The 26871-nt window shown below is 45.3% G+C and overlaps 1 protein-coding gene across 1 annotated transcript in view; it reads left to right on the forward strand.

Annotated features, from left to right (window-relative positions):
• Positions 1-26501, forward strand: part of TDRD9 (tudor domain containing 9) — a gene marked incomplete at its 5' end in the record, with an annotated part of 109976 nt that extends 83475 nt beyond the window's left edge. Inside the window, 13 exons of the mRNA XM_082619783.1 lie at positions 1574-1747; positions 3172-3283; positions 4355-4567; positions 4851-4940; positions 5436-5696; positions 6600-6755; positions 8546-8616; positions 10334-10443; positions 10996-11092; positions 12211-12349; positions 17270-17388; positions 24719-24791; positions 26071-26501. Of these exons, the coding sequence (XP_082475909.1) occupies positions 1574-1747; positions 3172-3283; positions 4355-4567; positions 4851-4940; positions 5436-5696; positions 6600-6755; positions 8546-8616; positions 10334-10443; positions 10996-11092; positions 12211-12349; positions 17270-17388; positions 24719-24791; positions 26071-26172 (1717 nt within the window). The 3' untranslated portion in view covers positions 26173-26501. The remainder of the gene's footprint in view (positions 1-1573; positions 1748-3171; positions 3284-4354; positions 4568-4850; positions 4941-5435; positions 5697-6599; positions 6756-8545; positions 8617-10333; positions 10444-10995; positions 11093-12210; positions 12350-17269; positions 17389-24718; positions 24792-26070) is intronic.
• Positions 26502-26871: the final 370 nt, after the last annotated feature.

Genomic DNA, 26871 nt, shown 5'->3' on the forward strand with positions numbered 1-26871 from the left:
CCAAGCCGAGGTGACTTTTGACATGAAAAGGAGGCAGCGGATGGGAGGGAAGAGCTCTTCGCTTCGGCTGTTGATGGCCTGTGGAGGACCAAGACGAGAGAGGAGCCAGCGAGGGCCAGGACTTCAGCCTGGGGGAGTGGACAGGAAGGCAGGGCTGGGGGCTGAGTGGGGCGCGGGGAATATCACGGGTTTGGCTCTCTCCACGTGTTGAGTTGAAAATACTCAGGGAAGACGAGAGTCTTGGAAATGTGCTCTAGAGTATTTGAAAGAAATTATTTCTAAGGAGAGACTTAGGCTCCTTCTAGAGAAAGATGGCAGAAATGGAAGTGAATAAAGGGAGCTGAGGACAGGAGGAGACTGCACGTGCTCACTTGTGAGCTCACGCAGGGTCGGTGGAGGAGGGTTGTAAGGGAGCCGAGGGCGGGGGGACAGTGCAGTGGAGACAGGAGGCTGCAGAGAGGCCAGAGGACGGGACGGGTTGGGACGCGACAGGCCGCTCTTCATCAGCTCAGGGTCCTTCCAGGTCACCCAAAATCACACATTTCCATGACAGTAGTTGAAGCAGTCATAAGTCTATTTTTCCGAGTATGATGTTTTGCTCCGGGAGATTTTGACATACATATACAAACAAATGTAAACCTGAAGATTTTTTCCTTTTTACCAGGAAGTGTCTGGCAGGCACCCTTACTGCATGTTTTTTTTTTAAATTAATTATTTTTTGGCTGTGTTGGGTCTTCGTTGCTGCACGCAGGCTTTCTCTAGTTGCAGTGAGCGCGGGCTACTCTTCATTGTGGTGCGTGGGCTTCCCATTGCCGTGGCCTCTCCTGTTGCGGAGCACGGGCTCTAGGTGTGCGGGTTTCAGTAGTTGTGGCACACAGGCTCAGTAGTTGTGGCACACGAGCCCTAGAGCGCAGGCTCAGTAGTTGTGGTGCATGGGCTTAGTTGCTCCGCGGCATGTGGAATCTTCCCGGACCAGGGCTCGAACCCGTGTCCCCTGCATTGGCAGGCAGATTCTTAACCACTGCGCCACCAGGGAAGTCCCCTTACTGCATGTTTGATTCTTATTCCCCCAGAAGGAGGGATGTGATAATAGGACACTGTGATGTGGGTGGGTTGTAAGGTGGGGCGTGCCTCAACATTACTGGGTGATAAACTGAATGGTTTTTCGGAGGGAGATCAGAAAGATCACTGAACTACTCAGTTGTGTGCTTCTCTCTGTCTGATTTTTACTTTACAATAAAATAGAAGAAAACAAAAACCCGAATCTGTCACTTTGTTCTAATGATGAGAATTAAGATTTCTTAGCCGAAAATTCCTTTTGAACTTAATCTTTATTCTGCATTATACTGAGTAATACATAAGGATGATACTTGGTTTTAATTTAGTGGTATGTCATTGTAACTTTTATTTCTCTTAAGTGCATAATTTTCCCTTAAATACGTCTTCTTGATTAATTATAGAAGGAAGAGTTGCTGGTATTTTGAAGAGAGGTGTTACTGAAAATCTCTATCTAAACTTGAGAGAAATTAACATGCCTCGTAAACTTATTTTTTTATTTACATTTGTGGAACAGAGCCTTTGTGGAGTTTTCACGCAATCCAACAGAGAGGTTTAAAACTCTTCCTGCCGTGTATATGGCCACTAAGATGTCTCAGCTGAAAGTTTCCCTTGAACTCAATGTTCATTCTGCAGAGGAGATTGAAGGGAAGGTGCAAGGAGGGGCTGTTTCCAAGCTCAGGAATACAAGGTATCTTCAGAAGGGAGGCGGGCACAACTCTGTCCACCTGCTTTCACATTCTCAATATTAATTTTAAACAACTGTTTAACCTTGCTGAAGTTCACACTAAAAGCACTGGCATGGCAGCCTGGTTTCATCATCTCCCAGCTGTGTGTGCTTGGGCACATTGCTTGACCTCTCTGAACCTCAGTGTTTTCATCTGTTTAATAGCTATGATACCTATTGTACAAGGCTGTTTGGAGGATTGGGTAGGACCATTTGTGTCATTTTCAGTTTAAATCGAAGGGATTGACCCTAATGTGAGTTTCCTTTCTTCCTCCTTACAGTAACTGCCTTTCTCTTCCTAAGCAGAGGAGAGTCTCCCTTGCCCTTAGCAGAACCAGCAGTGGGACAAGATGCAGGCGCAGTTGGGAGCAGCCCGCCGCTTGCCAGCACAGGCCACCTGTCCCTGTTGAGCAGGGTCCGGGGGCCGGGCTGCCTGCACGGGTCTGCTCGGCCCCCAGGCAGCTGCCGTGCAGTTCGCAGGCTGGCTTCTCTTGGACCAAATTAAATCGCCCTTCAGTGTTTCTGACAGATTACTTTGCCTTTCAGTCATATTCACACAGTGCTGTATATAGGAATTCTCTTGCATCTTTTCTTATTTGTAATCTTTTTAACCCCATGAGGAATTTGACAGGGATTTGAGGAATTGATGAGGTAGGGAAGTATGTTCTATCGAGTTTCATCCAGTGTGGGATGGTTTGATTCTGCGAGTTTGGGAGTTGAGTGGGTTCAGTCTGTAATAACGTGGAGTAGGCCTGTCCTGCTGGGTAACTTAGCCTGAGTCACTCTTATTTAATAAATGGGTTGGAAAATTGGGAAGAGAGGTGGATCAGATCTCTTATAATTCTTCCTCTTCATTTAAGAATAAAATTATTAGGAAAGGAAACTTTGTATCAATTTATATTTCATCTCCTGGAATTTTAGCATTTATTATATTATTGCTTCACTGGATGAATGATAATTCTTAGGTTTATTAGACAATCATGTATGTGTTTCCTAACAACCTTAAATAGGCTTTGGATTCTTGTAGTTTTCTAAAAGTCAGAGTCACTCACCTCTGAAACCACAAGTTAGGAAACATTGCAGGTCCTAGATTTAGAATTTATATCCTTAAAAGTAGATATTCCGTAACAGTCTTGACCTTTAGAATATATTCCTGAAGGGTAGTATGTAACTACTGGGGTACACACCCTCCCCCAGGGCAGCTCAGGAAGCCATCAGAAACTCACATTTCAGATAAGATCGACTTCATCATCTCTGGCTTTAGGTATTTTATTAAATGTTCTTTTCTTATAGAAACAGTGGAATAGTTCAAGCAGTAACTTCATATATGTAAACATGTTTTCTTGGTAATACTTCTATTGCCTTTTAAAATAAATTGTGTTAAATAGGGTGAATGTGGACTTCCAGAAGCAGACAGTTGATCGTGTGCAAGTCTCATTTAACACGTTAGACAGATCCCAGATGATTACAGATCTCCTCTTAACAATTGATGTTACAGAGGTAAGAATGGTGTGATCCAATCATTAGAGCTTTTCTGTCTTCTTAATCTAGAATTGTCGTGTCGTATACATGAGATAGTGGATGTATAGAGACACTCACCCACAGCCTGTGTACCTTGGTCATCTACACTGGACCTTGAACAATGTGGGGCTAATCCATGGGTAACTCACTGTCGGCCCTCCGTATCCGTGGTCCCGCTGCATCCTCAGATTCGACCAACCACGGACCATGCAGTCCTGTAGTCTTTACTGTTGAAAAGTATCCGGGTAAGCGGACCCTCGCAGAGCAAACCTGCCTTGTTTAAGGGTTACCTGTAGCAAATCTAGGTGAGCTTGAATTACTCTCACTTGCTGAACTGAAATGTGGCTATAACACAAACATTCATTCTAGAGTCAGACTTTAATTTTTAAAACGTTAGTGCATTTTACAGTCGGTTTTGGCGACAGGATATATGTAAAACGGTTCACCGGCAGTAGTGCTATTTGCTTGTGTCATTCAACGTACATCCACGAAACTAGCGCTGGCACCATGATTCACTGGGGCATAGTCTTTACTTCTGCAAAATGAAGTTTCAGTTGAAGTGCATCGGGCGTCCTGGTAAACCCGTAGTTACCCTTCACTGGGAGACTTCCCATAGAAACCTGGACGCCAGGAGGCCGCAGAGCTCCAGCAGTGTGGCCCTGGCCGTCTTGCAGCGGCAGCAGGCGAGGACATCCACTCTCCCGTCCCCCCACTGCTCTTCCAGGGGGCTGTGCATTCACCTCGCGCCCGGCCCTCGCCACCCAGAGGGCACCTGGGGGCCCTGGGTTCTGGTCGGGGATGGAACAGCCCTGTTCTCACGTGCACCCCAGAGCCTACAGTGCTTGCGTGCCCGCAAGTCTTGTGCCTCCAGACACCGTTCCTCACCTCACTCAACCCGGCCACCCCCTCCCCCGTAGAATACTTAGGGACCGGGGAATCTGGCTTGTGACATGCAGTAGGGTGGTATGCCAGGGCTGCAGTTTGAGTGTCTGTGCCTCTTGACAGAAATCCTTTCTAGAGTTCATCTCTGCTCTTCCTCCTCCTTTTTAGGTGGTTGAAGTGGGGCACTTTTGGGGATACAGGATTGATGAAAAAAGCTCAGAGATTCTGAAAAAGCTTTCTGCTGAAATCAGCCGTCTGAAGTTGGTGCCCTTGCCCGTTCACCCACATCCAGACTTGGTCTGTCTGGCTCCTTTTGCTGATTTTGATAAAGAAAGCTACTTTAGAGCACAAATCCTTTATGTTTCTGGAAATTCTGCTGAGGTATGTTTTTCTGTAACAAGTCACTGAAAGGGAAATGAAACAGACTTATAGCAGTTGATAGAAAGTCTTTTCTAATTTCAAGTGGAAATTAAATATAAAATAATTAAAGTTAGAGAAGTGGTCTGGTAGAAAAGTTACTTCCCTCAGTGATGTGAGGATTTAAGCCCCAGTCCCTAGGAATCCTGTGATGACAGAGCTGGGATGGATGGTCACGTGGCCATGGTTGGTGGCACACAGTGTTTGCCTGGGCCCTACTAACTGAGGCACATTCCTCATCCTCTAGGTGTTCTTTGTAGACTATGGAAACAGAGCGCACGTAGCTCTGGACGTCTTAATGGAGATTCCCTGTCAGTTTCTTGAACTTCCCTTTCAGGTAAGGTCGAGTCGCTCCTGTGCTGTGGGAGCGTACAGCTAGGAGGGCTCTGGGGTCATGTGGCCGCCCCGCAGCTCATGCACAGGGCCGAGGCCCAGGGGGCCGGCGCCCGTCCTGTCGTGCTCTCTGAATTTGGTGTCTGCTCTTCCCGGAAAGACATTTGCTGTACACACTTTTGCTAGTACTGATTTTGGAGCAAGTGAAAATACATGGAGGGTTTCACGCTTAGCGAACAAAGAAGTTTTAATTCAGCAGTCATTTCTCATGCTTTCCCACATGCACTTCTAAAAGTTATTCTAAACTTGTTTTGTTGTCGAAAAGGAAAACCAAGGTTTTCTACCTATGAAATCCTCACTTACCCTGAAACTGTTTTCAGTAGGATTGGTAGGAGATCACTGGTGAGGATCCCTGCACCAGGGTCACTGTTCACTGGTATTTGGGATGAGTGTCTCGCACATTTATAAACTGGCTCAGCTGTGCGCTTCTGTCCCGTAGGCTTTGGAGTTTAAGATTTGCAAGATGCGCCCATCCGCGAGGTGTCTGGTAGGTGGCGAGCATTGGAGCAGCGGGGCCAGCCGGCGCTTCTCCTTGCTGGTCAGTGGCCGTGCCCTCCTCGTGAAGGTCTTCTCCGTGGTGCACGGCGTCCTACATGTGGACGCCTACCTCTCCTCAACGCTGCACGACGCCGTCAACGTGCAAGACGTCCTCGTCAAGGAGGGCTATGCCGAGCTGGCCGAGGAGCCCTATGAGTCCAAGGTGTGTGCTTCCGTCCTCCTTTTAGGAGCGTGTGTGTGTGTCTGAGTGTGTGTGTGCAGAGGGCGGGGGAGTGAGAGAGAAGGGGGGCCCTTTTCCTCTCTCAGGATATTGGGGGGTGAAGAGCTGGACAGCGTTCAGTGTGGTAAGGTCTGTGGTGCCCTCGTAAATGTCTTCTAGTTTCTTTGAGACCAAATTACGGTGGTCAAGTGCTGTTCTTGTTGGTTTCTGATTATGGAGCTGGTTTTTTTTTTTTTCCTGGAATGAAGATTAGATGTGAAAATGTTCTCTGGGGATTTTTAAAAAAATGGATTCCAAGATTTATCTCCCTAAGGAAAGTAATTATATAAAATATTAGTTTCAAGTATTTTGAACATTTCAAAATATCTTTCAACTGTTTCTTTCAAAATCAGTTGTGAAGCTATTTTTCTTGATCTGAAGGTTTGAGATGCCCATTGAGGCTCATGTTGAAGGTGGTTTGTTTTTCCTTCTGTAATTTCTGCTGGGGATGAGGTGCTGAGTTGGGCAAGGGACAAACAAGCAGGAAAACGTCACTGTAGAGCTGGTTGTGTTTCCATGTGGGAAAACACTTCCAGGGATCCTGGTAATATTCCCAATATGAAACTGACATTTTGTATACAAAAAATTCTTTTTCTCACTCTTTTCAGTTCTCTGATGGCTGAAAGGTAGTAAAGGCTAATGAATTGAGCCTTTAATGCATTCTGTTTTATTTCTTTTGTTTGAATTTTAAAATGTACTTGAGAAAATTATCTTTTGACACCTTAATAATCTAAAGATCACCTAAGAATAAGGTCATGCCTATGAAATACTTTGATTAGCTTGGAGTAAAGTGCTTTTAATACTGGTTTTCCTTTTAGCAAAATGAACTTTTCTTATTTGGTTCAGCAAAGCCATGAAGTTCTCAAGGATCTCTTTTCCAAATCAGCAGAATATGCGACAGACATGTCCGTGCCATCCCCCTTGAAAGACGACGAAAAGTATCTGATGCAGATTTTGTTAGAGAGCTTTTCTTCCAATAAACTGGGTAACCCAAACTGCAAGGTAATTTATAGGAGTTATTTTAAAATACAGTTAAAATTTTAAAAAATCATTCTACATTTATAAGCTGAATTGTAGCTAGTAGTCATGATGGTTTTTTTCTTTACTGTTTTTTTTTAAATTAATTATTTATTTTTGGCTGTGTTGGGTTTTCGTTGCTGCACGCGGGCTATGTCTAGTTGCGGCGAGCGGGGGCTGCTCTTCGTTGCGGTGCGCGGGCTTCTCATTGCTGTGGCTTCTCTCGTTGAGGAGCACAGGCTCTAGGCACGTGGGCTTCAGTAGTTGTGCGTGGGCTTCAGTAGCTGTGGCTCGCGGGCTCTAGAGCGCAGGCTCAGTAGTTGTGGTGCACGGGCTTAGCTGCTCCGCGGCATGTGGGGTCTTCCCGGACCAGGGCTCGAACCTGTGTCCCCTGCATTGGCAGGTGAAGTCTTAATCACTGTGCCACCAGGGAAGTTCTTCTTTACTGGTTTTTAACTGTTACTTTTCTCACAATGGAGCCTATATTAATAAGACCAAAACCCAAGGTTTAGTATAGAGCAGTGCTTTGACTAGTTCTTCTTTTCTTCCAAAAAAAATTTTATTTATGTATTTATTTATTTATTAATTATTTAGCTAGCTAGCTGTTCCGGGTCTTAGTTACAGCATGTGGGATCTAGTTCCCTGACCAGGCTCAAACCTGGGCCCCCTGCATTGGGAGCGCAGAGTCTTAGCCAGTGGACCACCAGGGAAGTCCCATGACTAGTTCTTTTTTATTTTATTTATTTTATTTTATTATTATTATTTTTTAAATAGTTGTGATGAAATGATTATATACTACACTTATTCCGTTTTTTTGTTTGTTTGTTTGTTTGTTTGTTTGCGGTACGCGGGCCTCTCACCGCTGCGGCCTCTCCCGTTGCAGAGCACAGGCTCCGGATGCGCAGGCTCAGCGGCCATGGCTCACGGGCCCAGCCGCTCTGCGGCACGTGGGATCCTCCCGCACCGGGGCACGAACCCGTGTCCCCTGCATCGGCAGGTGGACTCTCAACCAATGCGCCACCAGGGAAGCCCCTAGTTCTCTTTTAAAACTAACCTTTCCAAAGGTGATGTTGAGTGAAAAAAATGCACAGCCTGAAAGCTGAGGATTATGTTTTATTCAGCAAACTTTCTGAGGACTTGAAGCCCGGGAGGCAGCCTCTCAGGTAGCTCTGAGGGACTGCTCCGAAGAGGTGAAGGAGAAGCCAGGATGTATAGGAATTTTGCAACAAAAACCAGGCATTCGGACGGCAGGCAACATTTTTCAGTCACAGCGACCAGTGCTTGTCTATCAGAACGAGGGGAAGCATGGTGTGTGGGCTTTTGAGAACCAGCATCCAGGCTTAGCTTCGTCCCGTGGAGGGCCTCTAGTCGCTCGGCCCGTTTGGAGGAGGGCCGACAGGGACTCACTCTTAGACTGCCCCAGGCTTTGGCTGTGTGGTCATAGACCTGCTTATTTAACTGGAATAGTCTGCTGCCATGAAAAGAATACTTTCACTGAAGTATTTGGCAGTGTTTCCTTTTTTGACCAAAGTATGTGTATGTATTTATATATAGAGAGAGAGGAAGGTTAGCGAAACCATGGAAGAAATCAGTTGCATCCCAGAAAAATACCTCCTTTAAGGCATTTTTCTCCCATTAAACCTCGAAGATGTTATGACTGATGAAGGTGTAGCTTTTTTCTTTTTTTAAACTATGATCTGGCTTTTGGATTTTTAAAATGTATGTGAAGTGACATTTTACTTACTGGTAACATCTTGTATATTTTATGTGTACAGGCAATACTTCATGGGCCTTTTAACCCTTATGAACTGAAGTGTCATAGTCTGACCAGAGTATCCAAGTTCAGGTATGATTAACTTAAGTTTCCCATGAAGTTTTTTTCTCTCGTCCTCTTTTTACAGAGCTCATCAGAAACTAACCTTTTTTATACCTAACCTGTAGGAATGTGATACTTTTTCTGACTCCTTCCAGCTTCTCCACTAGCTCCAAATCTGCGGTTCCCGTTCTCTCTTATGTGAAAGCCATTCTGTATAAGACTTGTTAGAGTATCTTTCATCAAAGCCTTCGTTTTTTCTGTTCTTACTGTAATTGTTATACATTCAGCAGGTCTGTGAGTGCCCCCTGTGTCCTGGGAGCAGTTGGGGAGAACAGTAGTGAACCTACACAGTCGGTGTCCTCCCCCAGATTATGGGTCCAGTGGGCAGAGGGTAGGACAGAGAAAGCCACTTATTTCAAGATAGGTTGATGAGGGTCTTGTTAGGGGCCATGGAACATTACAAAGGCATCTAAGAGGGGCCCCTGTCCACAGTTGGAAGGCCGTCGAGATTTTCCAGGGAAACCTGAAACCTGAAGCCTGCAGAGGAGTTAGACCAGGAGAAATCCAGCTGTCAGGGCAGGCAGGGCAAGGGCTGGGTGGGGAGGGTCCCAGCAGCAGGCATATGGGCCTTGGGTCACCTCTGAGAAAGTGGAGGGAAAGTGTGGGGGCTGCAGAGCCTCACGAGCCATGTGGGAAGCCTCACTGTGTGCACTTTATTTTTAATTTTTAAAAAATTTTTTAATAAATTTATTTATTTATTTATTTTTGGGTGTGTTGGGTCTTCGTTTCTGTGTGAGGGCTTTCTCTAGTTGCAGCGAGCAGGGGCTACTCTTCATCGCGGTGCATGAGCCTCTCACTGTCACAGCCTCTCTTGTTGTGGAGCACAGGCTCCAGATGCGCAGGCTCAGTAATTGTGGCTCATGGGCTTAGTTGTTCCGCAGCATGTGGGATCTTCCCAGACCAGGGCTCAAACCCGTGTCCCCTGCATTGGCAGGCAGATTCTCAACCACTGCGCCACCAGGGAAGCCCTGTGTGCACTTTAAATAGTCACTTTGGCTACAGGGTAGACCCTGGCTTCTCAAAGTCTCCTCCAGGGCCAGCAGCAAATGCGTCCCCAAGAGCTTGTTAGAGATGCAGGGCTCAGCCCCACCCAGACCTTTCGAACCTGCATTTTCACAAGGTGTCCAATTGCTCTGTGAGCACTTCAAACTGTGCAGAGCCCCAGCATGAAGGATGCTCGGGTCAGCGCAGACCTCTGAGGCTGCTCACACTGTGCTCCAGAGCAGGACCGCCGTGGACCGTGCCGAGTCCACGACGGGAGGTGCAGAAGCGGGCAGCTTTGTGAGAGCTTTCGGTGTGGACCCAACAGGCCGGTGCTTGATTAGAGTTGGTGATGGGGGAGGAGCAGGAGTGGAGGGCGCCCTGCTGGGCTCTGCTAAGAGGCGGGAGGGGGTGGGTGGCTACGGGACAGAGGTCTGGGGTGCAGGTAGAGGTTTGGGCAAGGTCAGCACGTGGGTCCAGGGAGTGGCTGGGGTCACACGAGGAGCGGAAGGGCGAAGCGGGTGGAGGACCAGCCCCAGGACTCCAGCGCGAGGAGGCTCAGTGCAGACTGGGCCGTGGTGTATTGCACTGGTTGGGCCTGTGTTGGCGTGCTGGACTGGCTTTGAAATGTGTTCCTTGCGGGTTTGGCGTCACTCAGTGCCTCGCGGGTGGAGGGGCAGCCGTCTCCCAACAGCTCTCGTTTCAGGTGCGTTTGGATTGAGAAGGAGAGCGTCAACTCTGTCGTCATCAGCGACAGCCCCGAGGACCTCCACCAGAGCATGCTGGTTGCAGCTTCCCTTTCGGTTAACGCCACTGGTGAGTGAAGGCCTGCTGTCCCTGCGGTGTTGCTCTTCTCTTCTTGCCCTTGACTCCAGTTCCCAGCACAGTTTGTCTTATAATCAGTGAACAGCCTCATGCCTGTGTGCCATGTTTTAGACTATTTCCTGAGAGCATTGGCTGGTGGGAGCTTAAGAACTGGAGCATCATCACCTTTCCCACTGTGCAGGGATGCATGGATCGATTCCTTGATCATCCATTCATTCCATTGTGCTTGACCACGAAGGAGAGAAAATCCAAGAGCTTGGCCCAGGGACAAACCCGATAGCCTAAGGAGGAGAAAGGAAAGGCCAGAGTAACCAGACAGGACGGGTCCCCAAATGGGGTCAAAGCTTGAGCCTTAGGATAAGGGGTTCCTCTTGGGGTGCTGTGGGGACCGACACCAGGGAGCACTTCTCTGCTGGGGCACATCTGTGGGGACAGACTCAACACAGGGAGGGAGGCCTGAGGACCAGGAGGAGTTGTGGGGAGGGAAGGTGTCACACTCGTGACAATGTGCCCAGTGCTGCCCTTGGCCGTGACTGTCTGCAGGGTCCGCCATGCTGCTGAGGGAGACCTCGCTGATGCCGCACATCCCCGGCCTTCCTGCGCTCCTCAGCATGCTGTTCGCACCCGTCATGGAGCTCAGGTATGGCCTGCTCCCTTGTCTTATCCCCAGGCTTTGGTAAGATGTGAACCCAGTGGGAGAAACGGGGCCCCTCCCTCCTTTTGGAGAGAAAGCGCTGATGGAAAAGTGTCCTTGGCAGGTCTGGAGGCTGGCCGCGCCTCCCCCGCTTCAGTGTGACTGAGGGAGGCTTTATGGTTATTTGCGGAGCTACACTGAGACTCAGTTTAGAAAGAAGCTCAGAGAGCTGACAAGGACATGCAGCCTCACACAGGAGCGTGACTCGAAGTGGGGCAAAAGGGATCAAAGTGGAGGTGGAGTTGAGGCCCAGCATCAGCACCACGCTGATAGACGTCCTGTTGTTAATGGGCTGTGGCTGTGACACCAAGTCTCCTGGCAACGGTTGTCAGTGGGAAACCGTGCCCGTCCCACTCGCGTTGGTACCACGAGGTAAGACTGCAGCTGTGGCTCTTTTGTGCCAAGATCAGACAGGAACTCCTAGAGGCTTTAGTAAAGAGAAGTGTGTCAATGAGCAGGGCTCGCTTTTTTTTTTTGGCTGCATTGGGTCTTCATTGCTGTGCGTGGGCTTTCTCTAGTTGTGGCGAGTGGGGGCTACTCTTCGTTGCAGTGCGTGGGCTGCTCATTACAGTGGCTTCTCGTTGTGGAGCACGGGCTCTAGGCACGTGGGCTTCAGTAGTTGTGGCATGTAGCCTCAGTAGTTGTGACTCGCGGGCTCTAGAGCACAGGCTCAGTAGTTGTGGTGCACGGGCTTAGTTGCTCCACAGCATGTGGGATCTTCCTGGACCAGGGCTCGAACCCGTGTCCCCTACATTGGCAGCCGGATTCTTAACCACTGCGCCACCAGGGAAGCCCCTCAATATTTTCTAATAACCTATAAGGGAAAAGAGTCTGAAGAGGAAGATATACACATACATGCATATATATATCCAAATTGCTGTGCTGTACACCTGAAACTAACACAATATTGTAAATCAACTATACTTCAATAAATAAATAAATACATATATACTATCTATATGTATAAAATAAACTCAGGCTGCCCATTCAAAAAAAACAAAAACAAAAAACCCAGTGGCTTAACAACTCTGAAATAATAACTTTTCTGAAAACTGTTCATTTAGAGTTGATCGAGATGGCAAATGCTATACTGGAGTCCTCTGTGGTTTGGGGTGGAATCCAACTACAGGGGCCGCTCTCCTGCCGGAGCATGACATGGAGCTCGCTTTTGACGTGCAGTTCAGCGTGGAGGATGTCATAGAGGTAAGGCTGCCGAGGTCATCATAGCGTGGGAGCTACGTCGCGCTCTCGGTGTGCTGGTACAGCCGTTTAGCAGCAGGAGCTGTGTCTGATGCCGTGCTTAAAATGCAGGCGCACACCTCTGGTCCTGGAGGTGCTCGCTCTCCCTCGACCTGCCTGTTTTACTTTTCTGTGCGAAGTAGCTTCCTGACAGGTGGTGCTCTCTGAATTTCTCACTAGGTACCTCCTGGCACAGTAAGCCTTCCTGGGCAGTAGAACTGAACAGCAGGCAGCAAGACTGCCATGCATGTCTCCCCAGGCCTCACCCCAAGTCAGGACCAGCTGGACATCCTTGCTAGTTCCTGTTGGGGGCTGAGGAAAGTCCTGCCCCACTCGGTCCTCTCCACACACACGGTGGGGGGCTTGCTGGGCTGACCCTTGGGTGCAAACTCGACTCTGCAGTGGAAGTACCTATTCTGGTCTGGGACCAGATCAGTGCACAAGTTAAGGCTGACCATTTAGAGACTTGGGTGACAAAGTTATTTTATAGCTTTTGAATTTAATAATGAAAAATTTGGGCTTATGTTTTATATGCTTTTGTTTTTGTATTTCATTGTTGTAGTAACTCAGTTCTCTTGCATTTTACAAAATGAGAAACAAAGCTGGTCTTCCAGGACAGCTAGTTTGGAAGCATTCCTCCAGAGTGCGAGAAGTTCCATGGAGTCGCTGAGGTTGGCATAGCTGCGCAGGAGGGGGTGGGGGAGGGGCGCTGGTCCTTTCTCCAGGGGGCATGTGGCTTTGTTGATTGAACTTGACTGCTCTCTCATGTAAAGGGGCTTTGGGGCTTAAAAGTACTCCTTAGATCATAGACCTAGTCGTGAAATGTGAAGCTGTAAAACTGCTAGAAGTAAATACAGGAGAAAATCTATATGACCTTGGGTTTGGCAATGAGTTTGTAGATGCAACGAAGCATAATCTGTGAAAGAAAAAATGGATAATTTGGACTTTATCAAATTAAAACCTGCTCTGCAGAAGACCCTGTTAAGAGGATGAAAAGACAAGCTACACACGAGGAGGAAATATTTGCAAATATGTATCTAAGGAAGGACTTTCATTCATAATGTGTAATGAACTCTTAAACTCAATAAAATAAGCAACTAAATTAAATATGGATGGCAATAAACCAGTGAAAAGGTGTTCAACATCATATGTCATTAGGAAAATGCAAGTTAAGATCTCAGTGACATACCTCTGCAGACCTATTAGAATGGCTAAAATCCAAAAAACTGAAAATACCCAGTGCTGGCAAGGGTGTGGAGCAACGGGAACACTTGCTGCTGGTGGGAGCTCAGAGTGGGCTAGTGTTTTGTGGAGGATAAGGTTCTTCAAAGTGAAACATACACCGACCATAAGACCCCAGAGTCCTACTTCTAAGTATTTATCAAAGAGATTTGAAAACTTACATCCACATAAGACCTGTTTGTGAATACGGATTGCAGCATTCATAATAGCTAAAAACGAAGCAGTCAAGATGTCCTTCATCAGGGGAATGGACAAACTGTGGCAGAGCCGTACGATGGAGTACTCTTCAGCAATAGAAAGGAGTGAGCAGTTGATTCATGCAACAACGTGAGTGAGTCTTAAATGCATGTTATTAAGTGAGAGAAGCCAGGACTCGGGGGCTACGGATGGTATGATTCTATTCATATGACATTCTGGAAAAGGCCAGACTATAGGGATGGAAAACAGATTCGTGGCTCCTGGGGGCGGAGGAGTGATGGACCACAAAGGGTACCACAGGGACTGGAGAGTGAAGGAGCTGCCCCGTGTGCGCTGCGGGGGCAGATGCATGGCTCTGCGTGCTTGTCCAAACCCGTAGTCTCACCACCAAATGTAAAATAGCTAGCTAGTGGGAAGCAGCCGCATAGCACAGGGAGATCAGCTCGGGGACTTGTGACCACCTAGAGGGGTGGGATAGGGAGGGTGGGAGGGAGATGCAAGAGGGGGGGATATAGGGTTGTATGTATCTATATAGCTGATTCACTTTGTTATACAGCAGAAACTAACACAACATTGTAAAGCAATTGTACTCCAATAAAGATGTTAAAAAAAATACAAAAAATCCTATAGTCTGGGGCTTCCCTGTTGGTGTAGTGGTTAAGACTCCACGCTCCCAGTGCAGGGGGCCCGGGTTAGATCCCTGGTCAGGGAACTAGATCCCACGTGCATGCGCAGCTAAGAGTTCGCCTGCCGCAACTAAGGAGTCCACCTGCTGCAGCTAAGACCTGATGCAACCAAATAAGTAAAAAAATAAATATTAAAAAAAAAACATAGTCCATGCCCCGTGAAAGAGTGGAACTCTGATATATGCAGTCCACACACACACACACACACACACACACACACACACACCCACACCCCAACACCGACTAGGATTTGGGGGATAATTGCATTGAAGGGGGTGAGGGGAAAAGGAGCTTTGGAAAACATTTTTGACTGGAAATGGTAAGGCTACTGTCTTCTACTTGGTAAAGTTGTTTCTCATGGAGTGCAAGTTAATTCTGAAACTGCGTGTTACTGGGGTTGAGCAACAGAGTAAACGGACGCAGGAGCCAGGTTTCTTATTACTAGACTTAGAGATGCACTTAGAAAGGAAGGCCAGAACACACCCTGTGGGGCAGGGTGACTGAGAGACATGGTTCAGTAGGAATTCATGTTTAACTTACTGCATGCAAGTAAGTTACGTGTGTATACATGATTTCGTACGCATGCACCGATAACCTAGCTCTCTCAGCGCAAAAAACGATGACACCCCAGTAGCCATGAACAAACCCAGGGCCCAGATTGCGGTTTCTGATAGGATTTTCCAGTAAAAGGAACCAGGGCTCCTTGGAGAAATGGGCAGAGGAAACACAGGATGAGCCTGGAGCTTCTTGTAGAGCCAGGAAGAAAAGAAGCACTCAAGAAACAAAAGTATGCAGCCTGTCACAGGGACGTGGGAGGCCAGTGGCCAAGGTTGGAACAGAGCAACCAAATAAATCACGGTGTGTTGGGTTATAACTCACAGTGTCCGAAGGGTGTAAACAAGTGATTGGATAAACAAATGGGGAAGAGGAGGCAAATCTTCCACTCAGGAGAATTCCCAACAGTACCCAGGAAGTGGAGCTTAAACCTCCCCTGTTCCCTCCTCCCTGCTTTGAGAGTGGACTAGACTCAGTGACTGGCTTCCACTGAGCCTGGCAGACGCTGCCTCAGCTAAGTGGCCAAGGCCAGCATCACCAGTGATCCGTCTTGGCGATGGCACACACATCCTTACGGGATGGGATGAGAAGGGCCCCCACCTCTGTGGGGTTCTCCCCAGAACTCACCACCCCAACCTAATCATGAGAAAGACGTCACATAAGCCCAGACTAGGGGGCATCTCACAAAATACCTGACCAGAAATCAGAACTGTCAAGGTCTCAAAAAACAGGAAAAGGCTAAGAAACTGCCCTGGACCAAAGGAGACCGGGGAGACGTGACAACAGGTGCAGTGTGGTGCCCTGGATTGGGTCCAGGGATAGAAAGAGGACGTGAGTGGAAAAGGTGGTCAAATCCACATGGAGCCTGGACTCTAGTTAATAGTGACGTGCCCAGGTCAGCCTCTCAGTAGTGACAGATGGACTGTGGGTGGAAGGCGCTCACGTCGGGGAGGGGTGCACGGAACGTCTGTTCTGTCTTTGCTGCTCTTCCTAAATTTCAGATTACTCAAAGCAGAAAGTTCATTAAACACTATGGCACAGGCTGAAACAAAATACGGCACATTGTTGCTGTGGGGGCACTCCTCAGGCTTCTGTGGGAACGTTGCAAACAGGGCGACAGCAGGGACTGAGGGGCGGAAAGGGTGAATGCGTCAGATACATGGTGACTGATGGTAAGTGGACTTACTGTGCAGAGTGTATACAAGCGCCGAATTATTCTGTTGTACCCCTGCAACTAACATACTGTCATGTACCAATTGTACCTCAATTGAAAAAACGCACACAAGGGACTTCCCTGGTGGTCCAGTGGTTAAGAATCCTCCTTCCAATGCAGGGGATGTGGGTTCAATCCCTGGTCGGGGAACTAAGATCCCACATGCCACGGGGCAACTAAGCCCATGGGCTCTAGAGCCTGCGCACCACAACTACTGAGCCCACGTGCCCTGGAGCCCGTGTGCCACAACTAGAGAGAAGCCCGTGCCGCAGCGAAAGACCCCACGTGCCTCAACTAAGACCTGATGCAGCCAAATAAATAAATACTAAAAAAAAAAGGAAGAAAAGACACACACAAAGTGAGAGGAACATATGGCCCTCCCTCGGTATCTGTGGGAGTTTGGTTCCAAGACCCCCCTCAGGTACCAAAATCTGCAGAAGCTCAAGTCTCTTATATAAAATGGTGTCGTATTGGCATATAACCTGTGCACACCACCCATATACTTCAGAGGATCTCTGGATCACTTATAATACCTAATACAATGTAAACCCTATGTAAATAATTGCCAATGTATGGCAAGTTCAGGTTTTGATTTTTGGAACTTCATGGATGTTTTTTTTTTCCTGAATGTTTTGATCCAAGGTTGGTTGAATCCACAGATAGAGAGGACTTACTGTGTATGTGATACAAGTAGCTTTTGAACAGTGTAACCCCATGGGTTACACTACTGACTTTTAGAACAGAAGTTTAAAACGTGTGCCTGCACTGAAAGGTCTGAACCCTCCTTGCTGCTCTTCTTCTTGTTTTACTGCGGCTTAAATTATTGATAGCGGTTATTGGCGTTATTTGTGTCGTTTTGATAACTTCTTCCAGAAACCATACTGATGATAATCATGAAATTATGAAATCTCAATGCTTATGAAGTATTTAAATGTGGAGTGGAATTCAGTTACAGAAGAACCACATGAATACGCTGCCATTTATTTACAGGTTAATATTCTCAGAGCCGCTATTAACAAGCTGGTGTGTGATGGACCACATGGATCGATGTGTCTTGGGCCAGAAAGAATCGCACAGTTGCAGGATAATGCTCGGCAGAAACTTTTAGGGTGAGTTGTGATGACAAGCTTTCTTTCTTAGCTATCTAGATTTTGAACGCCTCGAATTGTTTATGAGACGTGATAGATTGATCCTCTGACGCGGGGCGGCATCTAGAGGTGCCAGACGGAGGCACCAGCCACCTGTGTCCTGATCGTCAGCCAGGAGCCAGGCAGCAAGTAGGGGCGGCTTGAGAATATGTGATAAAGAGACCCTTTCAAATAGCACAGGCAGGTCGGAGGGAAACCACAGTGGGCACCTCAGAGGCAAAGGGAGGGAGGGGGCCTGGGCTGTGGAGGCTGAGAGGCTGTGTGGAGAGCATCAACTTAACAGGAGTGGGCCACGCTGTCGCGCTTCCCCCAGGATAAGCATCCTGGCCTCCCCCTCCCCCTCCAACACTTGCTGGGCTCCCCGTTGGCCAAACCCAACCCAAACCCCTAGGACAGGGGCTCTCGTTGGCGCAGCCCATAAGCCCAGGTCAGCCTGGACAGCTCAGAGGAGGCTGAGAAGGGAGGACAGACATGGGGGAGGAGCAAACAGAAGGCTCCCAGCACATCCAGTCCTGCATGAGAACAGGGAGCAGTGGACACCTTTCAGAAAGGTGTTAGATAAACAGAGCTGCCTTAGCCATGGTGATAAAGGCTGAAAATATTTTTACGTGGACTTTGTGTTGAAGTTTAACATACATGCAGTGCACAGGTCATCTCAGTGTGTTTGCGCACAGTGAATGTGCCACGTGACCAGCAGCTGAGGGAAACCATGTTACAAAACATTAGAAGTGCTCATAAAGCTAAAAGAAATCACCCCAAATGCATATGGGAAGGCGCGGCAGGTCACCGAGTCGGCAGATGCTCCCTGTTCTTACACAGCGCTGCTCTCAACAGCACAGGACGCCTCCTCGTCAGGAAGGGCCAGTCACCTGGTGCTCCTTTGCCTCTCCTCACCCCATCTCTGTCTCCACCCCCGCCGAGGGTGGCCGTGTCCCGACTTGCTGTGCTCTGGGTAGCAGTTCAGTGGTTTTAGTAAGTTTGCGGACTTGTGCTGACCATCACCACAACTCAGCTTTACAACAGGTCTGTCATCCCCAAAGTTCGCTTACAAATACCTTAGAACAGTGGTGGGGATAGTCACACAGATCTATAAATTTACTAAAATTGTTAAATTGTGTACTTAAAACTAATTAGTTCATGGTACGTACCTCAATAAAGCTGTTTTTAGAAACACAAGTTCTTACGTTTGTCAGCAACTCCTGTTCCTACCCCGACTCCGGGCTACCACTGAGCTGCTCTTGGTCTCCATAGGTTTGCCTTCTCTGAAAATTTTATATAAATGGCATAATTTTTTTTTAATCTGGCTTCTTTCGTTGAGCATAATATGTTTGAGGTTCATCCGTGTTTTAACATGTTTGTTCTTTTTAACAACTGAATAATGCTCCACTGTTTGTGCATGCCACATTTCCTTTATCCATTCACCAGTTGATGAAATGTTTGGATTGTTGCCGGTATTTGGCTGTTATGAATAATGCTATTCTGGAAAGTCATGTAAAGTCTTTGAGTGAACATATATTTTCTTCTCTTTTCGGTAGATATCTAGGAGTAGAATTGGTAGGTTGTATAGTAAGTTTATGTTAATTTTTTAAGAAGTGGACAAACTGTTTTCCAAAGTGACTCACATATTACATTCCCACCAGCAACATATGACAGTTCCAGTCTCTTCACATCCTTGCCTGCACTTGGCATTGTCAGTGTATTTTTTATTGTACTTAATCTAGTGGAGTTATGGTAGTATCTTATTATGGTTTTAATTTGCATTTCCTTAATAACTAATGATATAAAAGATCTTTTTATATCTTTATTAGCCAATCATACACCTTTTCTGGTGAAGTATCTTCAGATATTTTCTGTTTTTTTTTTTTTTTGCGCTTCGCGGGCCCCTCACTGCCGTGGCCCCTCCCGCCGTGGAGCACAGGCTCCGGACGCACAGACTCAGCAGCCATGGCCCACGGGCCCATCCGCTCTGCGGCATGTGGGATCCTCCCGGACCGGGGCACGAACACGCGTCCCCCGCGTCGGCAGGCGGACTCCCAACCACTGCGCCACCAGGGAAGCCCTTCCCTGTTTTTTAATTGGTTTGATTGTCATCTTATTGAGTTGTAGAAATTCTTTCTAAATGCTAGCTAAAAGTCTCTTCCGAGTATGCAATTTGCAGATATTTTCCCCATCGCATAGCTTGTCTTTTCATTTTCTTAATGGCATATCCTAAAGAATACATGTTTTTAATTTTGATGGTGTCCACTTTAGCTTTTTTTAAATTTTTTTTATGGTTTATGCTTTTGGTGTTATATCTGAAAAACCTTTGCTAAACCCAAGGTCACAGAAGAGTTTTCTCCTCTGTTTTCCTCTAATTCTTATATTTACTTATGGTACTGAGGTCTTTGATCCATTTTGAGATGATAGTTGTATATGGTGTGACGTGTAAGAGTCTTAAGTTCATTTTTTCACATATGAACATCCAGTTGTTATAACATCATTTGCTGAAGAACCCCCCTCTGAATTGCCTTGGCACCTGTCAAAAATCAATTGGCCATAAATGTAAAGGTTTATTTTTGAACTTCCTATTTTGTTCTATTGATTTATGTCTCTCTTTAATAGTAATTCTTGAAATTGGGTAGTGTTAGTCCTCATATTTTGTTCTTCTTTTTCAAAGTTGTTTTTTTTTTTTTTTTTTTTTTACTATTTTAGATCCTTTTCCTTTCCATATAAAATTTAAGATCGGCTTGTCATTTCTACAACAAACCTTGGCAGGGGTTGTGATGGGGATTGTATTGAATCTGTAGATCAGTTTGAGGAGAATTGCCATCTTAACAGTATTGAGTTGTCCAATGCACCGAGCCGGAATATTTGTTAGATATCCTTTAATTTCTCTTAACACTTTTTATGGTTTTCAAGTGTGCAGAATTTTGTTAAATTATTTCTATTTTAGTCTTTTTGATGCTATTGTGAGTTTAAATTGTTTTCTTTATTTTTGCATTGTTCATTGCTAGAAATGAACAATTGTTTTTTATATATTGATCTTTTATCCTGTGACCTTGTTAAACCTGTTTGTTAGTGCCAGTAGTTTTTGTAGATTCTTTAGGATTTCCTACATACAGGATCATATCTATGAATAAAGACAGTTTTACTTCTTCCTTTCCAATCTGTACGCTCTTAATTTCTTTTTCCTGTTTTATTATACTGGCTAGAACCCTCTGTATTGAGCTGAATAGAAGTGGTGCGAACATACATCTTTGCCTTGTTCCCAGTTTTGGGGAGAAAGCATCGTTTTTCACTACTAAGTATGTTAGCTGCAGGTTAGCTGCAGGGTTTTTGTAGAGGTTCTTTATCAGGTTGAAGGAGTTCCTTTCTATTCCTAGTTTGCTGAGAGCTTTCATCAGGAAAGGATGTCACATTTTGCCAAATGCCTTTTCCGTGTCTGTGAGATAATCATGGTTTTTTTTCTTTTATTTGATTTGTATGGTATATTACATTAATTGCTTTTTGGTTGTTAAAACTAGCCTGCATTCCTGGGATGAATTCCACATAGTGTGTAATTCTTTTTATAAACTTGTTTTATTTTTATTTATTTATTTTTTAAATTTATTTTTATTTTTGGCTGTGTTGAGTCTTCATTGTTGTGCATGGGCTTTCTCTAGTTGCAGCAGGCAGGGGCTACTCTTGGTTGCAGTGCGCGGGCTTCTCACTGCGGTGGCTTCTCTTGTTGCGGAGCTCTAGGCGTGCAGGCTCAGTAGCTGTGGCTCGCAGGCTCAGTAGTTGTGGCGCACAGGCCTAGTTGCTCTGCGGCATATGGGATCTTCCCGGACCAGGGCTCAAACCCGTGTCCCCTGCATTGGCAGGCAGATTCTTAACCACTGCGCCATGAGGGAAGTCCCTATAAACTTGTTTTATAGCAAACAAGTTAAAGGTTTTTAATAGGTTTTTGCTAAAGCTTTTTCATCTGTGTTCATGAGGGTTATTGATTGTAGTTTTCTTGTGATATCTTTGTCTGATTTGGTAGCAGAGTAGTACTGGCTTCATAGAATGAGTTAGGAGGTGTTTCCTGCTATTTTCTGAAAGAGTTTATGTAAGATTGATATTATTTCTTTAAATATTTGATAGAAATTGGTAATGAATCATTTGAGCTTGGACTTCTCTTTGTGGGGAGATTTTAAATTACTAATTAGATTTCTTGTGTTATAGGTCTATTCAGATTTTCTCTTTCTTCTTAAGTCAGTTTAGCTTAGCTAAAGTTTATTAATTCTGTTGACCTCTTTAAAGAACTAACTTTTGGTTTTGTTGATTTTTTCCCCCTAGTGTTTATCTTTTTTCTGTTTCATTGATGTTCACTCTCATAATGATTATTCCCTTACTTCTGATTGCTTTGGGTTTAGCATGCTCTTTTTCTAGTTTCATAACTTAGAAGCTTAATTATTGTATTGAGACCTTCTTTTCTGTTACATTTAAAGCTATACATTTCTTTCCATTACTGTTTTTGCTGCATCCCATACTTCTTGATTTGTTGTATTTTGATTTTTATTCTTTTTAAAATATTCTCTAGTTTCCCTTGTGATTTCTTCTTTGATGGGTTATTTAGAAGTATATTGTTTAATTTTCAAGTATTTTGGGATTTTTCAACTTTTTAAAATGTTGTTGATATATAATTTATTTCTGTGTAGGTATTATACATACTTTGAATGATTTCAGTCTTTCAGAATTTCTTTTAAAACTTATTGAGACTTATCTTATGGCCTGATATACAGTCTTTCCTGGAAAATGGTCCATGTTCACTTGAGAAGAATGCATGTCTGTTGTTGGGTGGGGTGTTTTGTAGATGTTGGGTGGATTGAGTTGGTGTTCTAGGACTCACTGTCTTTGCTGGTTTTCCCTCTAGTTCTGTGAATGTTGAAACTGTGATATTAAAATTTCTAACTAATTATTGAGTTATTTCTTTTTTCAAGTCTGTCAGCTTTTCTTTTATGTCTTTTGGGGCTCTGTTAGACACGTTTATGTTTATAATTTTTGTATCTTTCTGACGTATTAGCCCTTTTGTCATTATGAAATCTCTTTTTTTTTTTTGTGGTACGCGGGCCTCTCACTGTTGTGGCCTCTCCTGTTGCGGAGCACAGGCTCCGGACGCGCAGGCTCAGCGGCCATGGCTCATGGGCCCAGCCGCTCCACAGCATGTGGGATCTTCCCGGACCGGGGCACGAACCCGTGTCCCCTGCACTGGCAGGTGGACTCTCAACCACTGCGCCACCAGGGAAGCCCCTCTCTTTTTATTCTAGTAATACTTCTTGTTTTAAAGTCAATTTTGTCTGATATTAATATAGCTACTCTGGCTTGGTTTTGTTACTGTTTGCATGGCATATCTTTTCCTATCCTTTTACTTATAACCTATTTGCATCTTTGAATTTTTAAAAATGATTTTTCTGCCCTATTCCTGCTCTCCTCTCCTTTGGGACTCCCATTTTACATGTTTTTGTATACAATTGATGTTGTCTCACTGGTCTCTGAGGCTCTGGTCATTTTTCTTCAGTCCTTTTTCTCTCTGTTGTTCAGATTAGTTAACTTCTATTGATCTATCCTTAAGTTTACTGATTCTTTATTCGTCCATCTCACACCTACAGATTTTGGTCTCCTATGTAAGGAATTTTCCATTTTAGTTATTGTACCTTTCAACTCTAAAATTTCTCTTTGGTTCTGTGTATAGTTTTAAATTTTTATTGAGATTATCTTTGAGTCATTACCATCATATTTTCCTTTATTTCTTTAAACATAGTTTGCTTTAATTCTTTGTATATACTTGCAGTGACTTCTTTAAAGTCTTACTTGCTAAAACCACATCTGAGTCGACTCAGTCAGCTTCTGTTGGCTGTTCTTTTTTTTTATTCCTGAGTATGGGTCACACATTCCTGTTTCTTCACAAAATATCTCATAATTTTTGCTGAAAATTGGGCATTTTAGATAATGTAGTGTATTAATGTAGGGTTTTGATTACTCCCTGAAGAATTCTGCAGAATCAGTTTCCCCACCATGTTGTGAGGCCACTAATGCCTGTTTTTTAATTCTCCTTTTTATTTTTCAGCCTGGCTTGTTAGGGGTCACCCTTGTGTCTGCATTGCTTAGTGCTCAGCCAATGATTAGTGAGACGTTGTGCTTCAGTACCTGTCGTTAAGGCTGCTGCCCTCTGCTGGTGGGTCTGTGTGGGTCAGGTAGCACATCCAAAGTTCCGGCAGTTTTGAAATCTGGCTTTTATTTCTTGCCAGGGCTTTCCTGTGTGTGCACGCCACCTTCCCGCCGGCCAGGGCTGTGTGGCAGGCCAGGGGCCTTCGCAGGTCTCCGCTGCATGTGTGTGTGCAGCTTCTCCATCAGCTGGGGAATGTGTGGTGAGCCCGAGTAGCCTCTGTGGCACTCGTTTTCAGGATCTCCCTCTTGCATTTCCGGATTGTCAGCTGGTCTGCTGCTGGCCCCAAGCAGGACCAGGGCCGAAGGCTCCCAGACCTGTGGGCTTTCTCCATCTATTTCCTACTGAGTTTGCCATTTTTACTGACAGTGCTGCCAGGCATGAGGGTTTTTACCCTCTGCTCCAAATCAAGTAAATTCAGTCTGGCAGTGAAGATGCCTGTTTTCACCCTGGGAACACTAGAGTGCCAGGTTGAGCTGGTGGGGTTGGCGTGAGTGGTGGGTGGGAGTAGCCCCACCCAGGCATGAATTCCACAGACTCCACTGTTGTTACCTGGAGTTCAGCAGTTTTTTGTGAATGAATGCTTCTGAATTTGCTTTTGATTAATATCCAGAGTCTTCAGGCATGTTTTTTTGGACGATTTTGTCTAGTTTTATAGTTGTTTGGGGGTGATGGTGCAAGAAGATTTGCAGACTTCTTTACATTCTTATTGCTAGAATTCTCTATCTATGCCTTTTTAAGCTGATGACATTTCCAACTTGTCATGGCTGCTTAAAAATAAATGGTATAAAAGATCCTCTTACGTTTCCTAGAACTTGACTCAGTAACCCAGGCGATGTGTGGTAACGGAGCAGCCTCCACTGGTTACTAGGGGAACACAGAAAACAAGGGTCAGTCTTATAGACCCACGTTGCTCCATTTTTTTTTTGTTTTTGAATGTATAGGGGGTTAAAATATTCTCTGATCATAATTACATAAATTTTGACCTTTAAGAAACTTATTGGAGTTACAATTCTGAGGGAAAGTACATAGGATTTAAATCTCGTTTTAAAAATCACAGTAGTGTTTTCAATTACTAATGTATAATTAAGGTGACTTAAGCTCTCTTTTTTTAAATTTTAGTTTGTTCTGTCCATTGAAACCAAGAGAGAAGATTGTTCCTAAGTGGCATGAAAAGCCATATGAGTGGAATCAGGTGAGTGAGAAATAGGTGGCCATGTGAGCAGCCTACCACCAGGATTGATGGGAACAGAACTCTTGATGGATTCAGGGGCTCCAGCAGGGTTGGTGGAGGATGCCCGGGGAGCAGGGGGAGCCTGGTGGCAAAGTGCGTGGTTCTTTGGTTAACGGGGCAGGGTCACAGGCCACACAGGCTGTTTCTGGATAGTATACTCTATGTAATGTCTTGGTGAAAAACTAGACCTCAGGCTAATTATCCTTTAATTTTGGATAAAACAGGTATGAATGTCTGGATTAGCTTTTAGGGTACAGTGGTTGTTTTTGGAGTGGCTTGGAGACATCCACCCTCTCACTGTGCCCTCACATGGCAGAGAGAGTGGTGTCTCTCTGGTGTCTCTGCTTATAAGGGCATTAATCCCATCCTCATCCCGTCATGGGAGCCCCACCATCATGACCTCATCTGACCTGAATAACCTCACAAAGGCCTCATCTCCAAATACCATCACATTGGGGGTTTGGAAGACACAGTTCAGTCCATAGCAGTTGTGAAGTAGGGCAAACGGCCCCTATTGGGCACCTTGACATTTCCTGTCTGTAAGATTTAGAGTAAAATGTGATTTCAGGAAAGGAGCTCAGGGAGGAATTTGAAGCTTTAATCCTAGAGCCAAGGATGTCTTTATAAATAAACCAGCTGGGCCACTAGTCCCTCATCCCTTTGGCAATGGAAGTAGGCTACCACCCCTGGAGATGGTGTTTTCCCACTCTGAGTCTGGAAGTTACTTCTGCTGCAGAATGTTCCTTCTCTCCATGTGCTCCATGACTGTTTCCCCCCGTTAGAGCCCTGAGGACCAGTCCCTGGAGCCAGCTCCGTCATGTGCACAGAGCTGTGCCCCAGCCACCTCTCCTACAGCCTCCATGGCGGTGTTTGAAGCTAATAGCAGGGCTTAATTTGAAAGCAGAATTTCATTCTGAGGTTGATGTGGTTTAGAAAACTTACATGCTTTAATGCCTCTGTTCACGTTTCCTGTTCAAAATTACATAGGAAGGAATGTATGGGAGATTTCTGGGTAAAGATTGCCATATTATTAGGATGAATTTAAAGATGAAATAGCAGATATATAGTATTTATTGTTGTGAGAATAGAGAAGCTTTCTGTAAATATTTTTGGAAAATTAAAAGAGTAGTTTCTGCCATCTTATGTGTCTATGTGTATGTGTGTGTATAATTTTATTTGTTTTACTTTATGTCTAGAAAAGTCCCATTGCAGAGCCTGACTGGTCCTTTTGCCCTGATAGGTTGATCTGACGCTGGTGATGGAGCAGGCGGACTGGGAGAGCAGCAGAGGGAAGAACACCTTTCTGTACCAGCTGCACAAACTGATTGTCCTCAGTTCCTAGACGGGACGCAGGCTGTCCCCAGCCCTCCTGGGGGCCACGGAGGCCTGTTAAAGGCTCCACCCGCAGGCTGCCTCCCTCTGTCCACCCTGTCTGAAAGGCCTTCTCAGTCCTGGTTCCTTTCCCCTTCGGGTGGTGGCTGGAGAGTGAAAGATTGGGAAAAGTCTAGTCTTTTCTAGAAACAGAAGATCACTGTATTAATAAACGTTTTGGGACAAATCATTCTGAAAGAAGACTTCATTTGGAAAAAGAGCTGTATTTTGCTTTCAATTTACTAAGGTAAATATAAGTGGCTAATCTTTCATTAAGGTTCCAGAACACACTTGTATGTTCTATTTTGTTACAGTGATTTAAACATGGGGCACAGGAGAAACCAGGGCTCCCAGTTTACCACAAGGGGAAAGCTGTGTGTTTTTTTCAAAACCATGTGGCATTTTCTAATTTTTTTTCCATGAAGGAAAATACCTAATTTTGGTAAAACTACTTCCGTTTTGTATATTTTAGGTTTCTACTTAAGTTAAATCTTAGTCCACGTTTTGGAAATTAGAGAGCTTACCTGGTCACTAGTATATCTATGTTAAAACAAAGCATTAGACTAAGTTTGTTTCTGACAGTTATTAGAGGAGATTAAAAGGTATTTCATTCTGAAAAAAATCCAAATTTCTAAAACTGATAAAGGAATATAGACTTCTTTTTAAAAGT

Source organism: Mesoplodon mirus (assembly GCF_964341445.2).
Source record: "Mesoplodon mirus genome assembly, chromosome: 4".
In the NCBI taxonomy this organism is placed as follows: domain Eukaryota; kingdom Metazoa; phylum Chordata; class Mammalia; order Artiodactyla; family Ziphiidae; genus Mesoplodon; species Mesoplodon mirus.